The sequence below is a fragment of the Eptatretus burgeri genome, chromosome 3, assembly GCF_056783735.1.
Source record: "Eptatretus burgeri isolate ZD-2024b chromosome 3, Ebu_testis_v1, whole genome shotgun sequence".
Lineage (NCBI taxonomy): Eukaryota > Metazoa > Chordata > Myxini > Myxiniformes > Myxinidae > Eptatretus > Eptatretus burgeri.
The window spans coordinates 54,363,146-54,372,417 of NC_140963.1; the positions used below are offsets into that span (position 1 = coordinate 54,363,146).

Genomic DNA, 9,272 nt, shown 5'->3' on the forward strand with positions numbered 1-9,272 from the left:
CATGCATCCATTCGTTGTGTTCATTGCGTGTGCCACTTGAGCTGGCACGGAGACTGCGTTGTGCAGCCCATGCACCGTTGTGGTTCACTGCGTTCAGTTCAAAAGGGAAGGCCTTGGACTGCGTGTGAGCAGCCAGCCACGTTCCCTGTCACCTGCATTGTTTTGAGTCAGAGACTGCATGTGGGCAGCCTGGCTCCCTGCTAACTGCTTTCTTTTGCAGAGTTCAATGATCCTGGGCCATGGTTTAGTGTAAGATTTGTAAGTTAAGGTTAAGATGTACTGTACATATGAGTGCGCCCCCGGCATGTTTGTCTTAGCGCCGGCAATTTTATTTAAGTCGTCCGTATGAGTGAGTTTGTTTAGATAGTTACGCAGCACTCAGGTTATTTATTTTGGGGACACGAATACCATGAATGTCGCACTCAGGGATCCGTAGGTAAAATGTACTAGGGGAAAACTACACATGATGGCACACGAAAATTTGACGACTCGGGACGAGTCTGTAAAAAGGGAAGGGGGTAGTGTTGTGGTTACCAGATTCGCAAACCACCATTCAGGTCCCTTAGGTGAGGTATCTCGGTAAGTACATGTGTAGTTAGGCCCAAACCCGTTGTCTAGTGGGAATACATGTCATTTATACGTGCTGCGACTCTTCAGGATAGCCGTTTTTCTTTTACTATCTTTATTTTGGACCAATCCCCACCATCACAACCACAACAACAACCACCAACCACAACGCCGCTTCACCACAACCGCCATGACCTTTACCGTCGCAACTCGCCACCATCGCATCACCGTCATCTCGCGCCACTCATGGGCACCGATGCTGGACTCGTGTGGGCGCACGTTGAACAGCGTGTACAAAATCACGGATTTTCTGCTTCAAAAACGGATCCAAAACGACACACGCCCACTTTTTGCCGTCCATCGGTGAGCGAGGGGGCGGAGTGGCCCCGCCCCAGGGCGATCGATATATGCAAATTTGTGGATCAAAAAGCCTTCACGCCCACTTTTCTCGGGCCAATGGGGAGCGAGTTGAAAGGTCAAAGGGAGGGGTCAAAGGCGAGATTACGGGGGGATAAAAGGACGGTGTTCGTCAGTCAAAGGAGTCGTAAAAGTCGGAGCGAAAGAGTCAGCAGAACGAGAACGAGGGGTCGGAGAGTCGCAAACAAGAACGAACGAGAGAGTCAGTAAGTAGTAAGAAGTCGGAACGAGGAAGAAGGGAGTCGTAAAGGTCGGAACGAGGCGAAGGAGAGTCGGAACGGAGGGGACGAGCTGTGGAGAGGCGGCGAGTCGGACGAAGGGTGCTCGCGTCGTGCAAGGAGCTGCGCGCCCGAGGGAGGCCGGCAGCGCGACCTGGCCGAGGTGGAGACGCTCGTCGCACATAATAAAGATCCTCTATACCCCGAGCATCAGCAACCCCCTCCTGTTTCCCCCCGCGCTGAGATAGTGCGACCAAGGGGGCCCCGGTCCCCCCCCCCTGCCCGGCACTGTCCACGAGGCCCGCGGGTTGCGGGGCCATCGCCGCTCCGCGTCTCATCACCAGACGGGTAGGCCCGACCAGGTCTCGGCCCCAGGCCTACCTCATTCTTGAGGGTATTTCTTTTCCTTGGTTTTGGGTATGTGTTATCGGCGCCGTCTGTGAAGTAGAATTGTATAAGTGTTGCCGTGTGCTCGGTAGTCGGTATTAGCTCTGCACTGTGTTTTCACTTTTATGTTTGCTTTTTGTGTAAATGGAATTGTGTTTTCTTTTTTGTGTGCATTTGGTGGAATTGTATTTGTGTGCTTCCCGTGTGCCGAGAATAAACGTGCTTTATTGTTGAACTGTTCTCTCCTCGCTTCGTCTTTTCCCCCATTGAATCCCCATCTTGCTTCACGTAAAGGGTTGGTAGTGGGCTGAATACGCCCGATAATTAATCGAACCGTCGAGGTCGACGATAACACCGCTCGGTTATTCTGATAGTACGGAACGGGTCGCTATGGCCCGTGTCCGAAGTCGACCTGCGGCGAGGTGCGATCGCCCGGTCTACCCTCCGCGTGGGTACTTAGGTAGTTCGAATTTGGCGAGCAACCCTATCCCACGCGGGGGCTGATTGGCTCGATCGCGGTGAGACCGAAAGGTCCACCCGTGACTGGTTCCCGGCGTTAGTCCGAGAGGGTCACGACTGGATTGTCCGTCCGGTGGGCGACGTGCCGCGATTCGAGTTACGTGGCCGTCGCACGCCGGCGGGCGCGAAGACCGCAACAATATTTAAGTAATAATCTCTCAATTTATACTCCCTGGTTAAGGGGCTGTCACACCTTGACGATTTAGCCAACCTATGCCGATTTATGAAAAATTTGCCTAATATGCTGGCACACGTCTAATATGTTGTGGGTAGGTATTGTATACGTTAAGAGCACGCTGAAAAACACTGCCATAAGTCGTTGTACGCTGGCTTTAATCGTTGAACTCTGGTTTTTCTCAAATTTTCGTATGCTTAAAATTTGTCGACGTACTCGGCGTTTGGCTCACACGTTCCGCTACGCTGGCCATAAGGTTTAGGCACGTTATGCGATCGTTGACACACGTTATTTATATGTTACTCATATGTGGAAACACGTTGAGGTAACATTTGCGTACCCGAAACTTATTCATAAACTATAGGTAACGTTGTATAAGCACGCTACATGAATGTTGTTCACAGCTCGCAACGCGCTACTAGAAAGTTTCTCATACATCAAAGTTATGTTTAGGAAACCCGTGACTTATTTATAATCTATGAGTAACGTGCTTGGGAATTAGTTGTAGAGCATGTCCTACGAACAAATAAGTATGTAGATGTATTTGACGTCTTCAAGACGACCACAGAACTTACTGAACGCGTTTCTAACAAACAGCTGACGTAGAATGACGTATACGCAGCGATTAGGGAAATTGGTATATAAAAAGGGCCTTCGCAGGAAGACCCCGTCTTTTTTTTAGACTTCGTGGTGAGTACATGTCGATGTCATTCCGAGAGATGGAGGATACGGCAAGGCTGAGACGACAATACCTACCTGTCTTCCAACATCAACATGACCTCATCGAGTTGTCACTGCACCAGTTGCGTATCAATAGAGCCGGGAGAAGAAGACGTGAAAGGAGGAGAAGGTATTGGGTCAGACCATGGATCAGGATGCGACGCCATTACGGCATATATTCCCAGCTCATGGAGGAACTCCGTAACGAGGACCAAGCATCCTTCACCAATTTCCTGCGAATGCCTCCACCGATGTTCGACGAGCTGCTAGCCAGAGTGGGTCCAAGGATAACCAAGCAGTACACCTTCTACAGGGATCCGCTTGAGCCTGGCATGAGGCTGGCACTGACTTTGCATCACCTTGCCTCTGGAAGCAAGTATGCTTCCATGAAGTTTGGTTGGAGGGATCCTCATAACACGCAGTCCATAGTCGTCAGACAAGTTTGTCAAGCTATTATTGACGAATACGTGGATGAGGTGCTTGTATGCCCAAGTACTCCCCTTTTTTTTTATTTTTTTGTTCTATACCTTGGTCGAGGCTCGTATGAGAGCTAACACACAACTCACAGCAAGGAGGCATGAGACAAGAGGGGCGGAAGTGGGGAACAGACACATTAGGTGAACTGTGGAAGGGAGAGGGATGGGGATGGGACGGGGAACATGGCGAAGAGAAGATGGACATTACAGGGACTTTCAGGAAGGAAAGCAGGGGAATTGAAGGAAGTGGGCTTGGGTGGATTATCGGGGGTAGAAAAGATCGAGGATTTGGATGGGGGAAGATAAGAGGTGGTGGTGAACAGCTGTTTTGAAAGCCTGGAGGGAAGAAGGGGAAAGAATAGAGTGAGGAAGTTTCTTCCAAAGGCAGGAAAAAAGAGGAATGAAAGAGTGAAGATGAGCAGTGATTCGTGATTTTGGTAGTTTTACCAGAAGGGGGTTGTTGGCGGACCTTGAGCGCCCTGTGGAAATGTGGTGGGGACAAATCACAGAGAGAGCAGGGGGGGCAAGGCTGGAGAGGAGTCGGTAGAAGACAGAAAGACCACCGACCAACCTGCGGTGATTGAGTGAGAGGCCCAAAGACTCAGCTTCATTGCGGGAGATGCCGATGATCTTAAATACCCTGGTTTCGACAGCGTGAAGCCGAGAAAGGTGGGAGGCAGGAGCACCAGCCCAGAGGGGGAGAGCAGTACTCCATCAGGCTACGGACAAAAGCTTTGTAAGTGGTCAGGAACTCAAGAGGGCCGAGGAAGGACTTTGCACGACGGAGGATTCCCAGTCAGCGACTGGCTTTTGAGGCGAGGTTGGAAATGTGACTTTCCCAGGAAAGGTCATGGCAGATAGTGAGACCCAGAAGCTTGAAAGAAAAGACTTCTTCCAGAGGATTGTTGAGAAAGTGGATGGGGGGTTTTTCTAAACGGTCCTTTCAAAGAGACATAGTGAGAGTGTGAGATTTGTCTGGATTGAAAGACATGTTCCACTTGTTGGACCAGTTTGTGATTTTATCCAGATCTGCAGTGAGCGAAGAAGCTGCTGCTTGCCGATCTGAGGGATGACAGATGGTACGGCAGAGGGTGTAGTCGTCGGCAAAGAGAAATAGAGGATTTTCCAGAGAGTCCGAGAGATCATTGATGAAAACCAGAAAAAGAACAGGGCCCAGAACGCTACCTTGAGGAACTCCAGCCTGCACAGGAAGAGGGGATGAAAGAACTCCATTTAGGGCCACATGTTGACTGCGACAGGAGAGGAAGTCTGCGAGCCATGAGTGGAGATGGCCTTGAATACCATGGGAAGAGAGTTTGGTGAGTAGTGCAGGATGCCAGACTGTGTCAAAAGCACGTGATATGTTCAGGGATACGGATCGGATTTCCTGTCTGGCATTGAGGACCTCCATCCATTGATGGGAGAGCAGAAGCAGCATATCCAGGGTAGAGTGACCTTGTCTGAAACCAAATTGATGATTGGAAATCAAGCCATTGGAGAAGAGGAAGGATTTCATGTCAGAAGTGATGATGGATTCCATAACCTTGCTGATGATTGGGAGAAGGCTGATTGGTCTGTAGTTACAGGGATCTGTTTTTGCACCTTTTTTATGCAGGGCAGTGATGTTAGCAGATTTCCAAGCAGATGGCAGATGACCTTGGGCAAATGAGAGGGTGAATAGAACAGAGAGAGGGTGAGCAAGAGCAGAAGAGCAGTCTTTGAGGACACGTGGGCTGATGCCGTCTGGACCGGTTGCAGAATCTGACTCGAGGTTTGAAAGCAAGCTCTCCACCTTGTCAGGAGAAAAGGATACAGAGTCCAGGGACAGTTGGGTGCGACTGAGTAAAGTGGGTAGAGATAGTGATGGGTTTAGGACAAAAGATTTAGCTGCAAACACCGAGTTTAGACATTCCGCTTTATCACGTGTGGAATCAGCAGTGCGGCCATTTGAGGTAAGGGAGGGGATGGAAGTGGAACATACACCAGAAACAGATTTGATTAAACGCCACCAGGATTTTGAGGAGGGAGAGAGGTTTGAGAGTTCAGACTTGAGATGAGAAAGATGTTGTTTTCTGGCTCTCCTGAGGGTAGATACACACTTGTTCCGAGCTTTGTGGAAAGAACTGAGATTGCCCTCAGTTGGGTTTGCTTTCCATGAGGCAAAGGCAAGTTGTTTCAGGACAACTGCCTCGCCACAAGCTTCAGTAAACCAAGGGCGGGAGGAAGGGTAAGACAACTGAACACGAGAGGGGATAAATCTGTGCATGAGGGAGAGCAACTTTCTTTGAAAGAATTCCCAGGATGAGTTGATGTTTGAGAAAGTAGTGATAGGAGACCAGTCTGTAAGTTTGATGGCTGCTCGGAGACCCTGCCAGTCGGCTTGAGTGAAATGCCAGACTCGACGGCGGTGAGGTGGTTCTCTGATAACAGCAAGAGAGATGTCCACTTTGACAAAAACATGGTCAGAAGAACCGATTGGAGCAGAGGAAGAGCAGCAGATATTGTCAGGGAAATTTGTCAAAATCAGATCCAGAAGAGATGGAGTACCATTGGTTGAGATCCGGGTCGGGAAGTTGACCGATTGAGTCAGTCCCAATGAGTTGCAGAAAGCTTTTGCTGAGGTGCCATGGCAGGTGAGAGAGGTACCCACACCTAGCCAACTGGCATGATGACAATTGAAGTCACCACATAAGAGGAAGAGAGAGTTTGGATGAGAAGATAGAAGATGGTCCATGTTTTCGGATAGTGAGGTGTAGATGGAGTCATCACTGTTCGGTGGACGGTACAGTACACATATAAACATGAGGTGGGAGTGGAGGGGAAGCCGAAGCCAGAGGTATTCCTGGGGGTGTGGGGGAGTGAGAGCAGTGCATGGAGAGTGAGGAATAGAGTCTTTGATGAAGAGAGCAACACCTCCACCAGGACGAGGCTCAGGTCTGTCATACCGTAAGAGGGAGTAACCAGGGAGAGATACTTGGGAGTCAGACACGTCTTGGGAGAGGAAAGTTTCTGTTAGGCAGATAATGTCTGGTTTGTCAGTGGCAACCTGTATGGAAAGATCTGAAAGGTTTGAGCGAAGGCCCCGGATATTTGAGGTCTACACTTTTAATGAAGAGGTAGGGGAGGAGGCTTTGGGTGCAGGAGGTGGAGGGGGAGGGGGAGGGTAGGACAAGGGACGAGGGGGGGGAGGTAAGGAGGGTTGCTGAAAGAGTGTGGGGTATTACAGAATAGCGAGGGGAGGGGGCCGAATGAGGAGGAGAAAAGGCTCTGTGGTGCTGGAGGAGAGGGGGGGACAAGAGACAAGGAAGAAGGCAGTTGAGGATTTGAGGAGGTGGAGTGAAGAGATGGAGGTGAGAGGGCAGTGCAGGGAGGCAGGTTGGTGGATGAGAGGGGGGGCAACTTTGAGAAGGAAGAGTGAGGGGATGAAAGGTGGGAGAAAGGTGAGGGGGGAATTTTTGAGAGAGGTGAGAGGGAGGCTTGGAGGGAGAAGAGTGGGATGGTTGCTTTGAAAGTGAGAGTGAGGGGTGAGGGGGGTGAGTTGGCACTGAAGTTGGAAAAAAAGAATGGTTGATGGAAAGCGAGCATCCATGGCAAACTGTGGTTTTTAAAAGTTTTAGGTCAGAGATGCGATTTAACACAATTCATGATGGATGCAATGAAGGTGAATTCAGAGCATGGAGAGAAGAAGCGCTGTAATAGTTGGATTTTTTAGGCAAGGAATGAAGGAGAGGTCGAAATGAGAGCAGTCTGTTAAAATAGCAGAAGAGTAGTGCATTGTGAAACAGTAAAGAGTACCACATGTGTGAGAGAGGAAGATGAAGCATTATAAGATCGTTTTTGTTGTTAATATTAATGTATGAGAGAGTTCAACAGATTAGGTCATGGAAGTGTAGAAAAAAAAAAAAATCGAGGAAGAAGACGTGGAGGAAGTTAAGAGGAAGAAGAAGAAGCAGAATCGGGAGAAGGTGAGCGTATTGTTGTTGTTGTTGGGTATATATATATATATATATATATATATATATATATATATATATATATATATATATTTTTTTTTTTTTTTTGAGATAAGAATGAGATTAGTTGGGAGAATGGGGGATGTTTGGAAAGTGGGGAGGATGAAAATTGAAGGTAATGGAGAGAATAGAAATTGAAGGTAATGGGGAGAAAAAAAACAAAAAAAAACGATCGAACACCGAGTGGAACCGGTAGGCCTCAAGCCTAGGCCTAGGCCTCAAACACCAGGTAAGAACGTCGACAAAAATACTCACAAAATAGCACGATTTTTGAAACAAAACCGAACTAGGAACACACAGTAACATGTAGGTGAGAAAATTAAACAGTTAAAACGGGACAAATAACAACCAGAAACTTAACTTTGAGAACGTCAGCAGGGAGCCCCGAAGGAGACCTCTCGCCGCTCCAAAACCGGAACCGGAAGTCCAAAACCGGAACCGGAACCGGAACCTGACGGTTGGCACATCATAGTCGACAAGTTCTACCAACGATGGAACTTTCCCCATACATGTGGGGCACTTGACGGGAAGCACGTGGCCTGCCGCTGTCCTCCAAACAGTGGGTCCCAATACTGCAAATATAAAGGATTCTACTCTATTGTTCTGATGGGGCTTGAAGATGCAGACTACAAATTCATTTGGGCAGATGTCGGCGGTACTGGATCGGCATCAGATGCGCAGATTTATAATGGTTGTGACCTGAAGGAATGTGCTGAAGATGGTACCCTTGGTTTCCCTGACCCTGAGCCTCTTCCAGACGACAACCAGGACGTACCGTACTTCTTTGTCGGTGACGATGGGTTTGCTCTACGACCAATCATGATGAAGCCATACAGCCTCTGGGGTATGACAAATGAACAACGCATCTACAACTACAGGCTCAGCCGAGCAAGGAGGATAGTAGAAAATGCATTCGGCATCTTGGCGAACAGATTCCAGGTTCTGCTAACTACCATGCAGCAACACCCCGCGACTGTCAAGCTCATTGTGAAAACTACGTGATCCTGCACAACCTCATGAGGACCAGATAATTCTTGTTTACATAGCATATATTATACTTTATAGAATGCCAAAAAAGTTTTTGCCTATGCTTCTTTGTATTGTATGATTTACCTTATTGAAATGCTTCAAGTATCATTATATTATTACTTATTGTACAGCGCATTGCAATGCGTGTTTTTAGTGTATGATCGCTTTATAAGTTAATAACATTTTTTTTTAAATGACAGGTACCCAGCACTTCAGAACCAACAGCTTGACCGGGCAGAAAATGAGAAATGCGACCTTGTTGCAGGGACATGGCGAGAGGTACATAACTTGGAGGATACACAGACAGCTAAAGGCCATAACACTGCCTCCAAGGAAGGGAAAAAACAGAGGAATCTCCTCAAACACTGGGTTAACTCCCCAGCTGGCGCAGTTCCGTGGCAAGACCGAATGATATAGCTATTTGTGTTACTGCATTGTAAATGCAATAAAGGACCTTAGAGGAAAAAACATCCTCTTGAAATGAACATCGTTTCAGTGATTTATTACAAAGGATAAAGTCTTCAGGGAAGAAGGCATAATTTATTGGCTGCTCTTGTAGCGTCCTTATTCTGGTAATTTTCATGTGTGTCTGTTGCAAAAAAGTTGGTCAAGCGTTGCACATTTTACCACTCAACACATTGCAATTACACTTGGTAGGTAGGTCTAATATATTTGGGGATCGTGTTCGTCCAAATATGCGTCCACGGGCCCCAGCAACTTCTTCGAAACGGCCATTTAAATTTCCCCTAAC

At 48.1% G+C, this 9,272-nt stretch overlaps 1 protein-coding gene across 1 annotated transcript; it reads left to right on the plus strand.

The window, feature by feature from the left end:
- Positions 1-2,736: 2,736 nt before the first annotated feature.
- On the plus strand, positions 2,737-8,560 carry LOC147029926 (uncharacterized). Its single transcript, XM_085872149.1, has 2 exons — positions 2,737-3,521; positions 7,877-8,560. Exons 1-2 carry the CDS (start codon positions 2,982-2,984, stop codon positions 8,492-8,494), a joined length of 1,158 nt encoding a protein of 385 aa, XP_085728275.1. The 5' UTR covers positions 2,737-2,981; the 3' UTR covers positions 8,495-8,560.
- Positions 8,561-9,272: the final 712 nt, after the last annotated feature.

Bases quoted from the DNA above. Each gene is read 5' to 3' on its own strand.
- LOC147029926 (XM_085872149.1), top strand. From the start codon at position 2,982: ATGTCGATGTCATTCCGAGAGATGGAGGATACGGCAAGGCTGAGACGA. The intron at 3,522-7,876 runs GTTCTATACCTT...CAGCAGGGAGCC, and splicing joins CCCTTTTTTTTTATTTTTTT to CCGAAGGAGACCTCTCGCCG.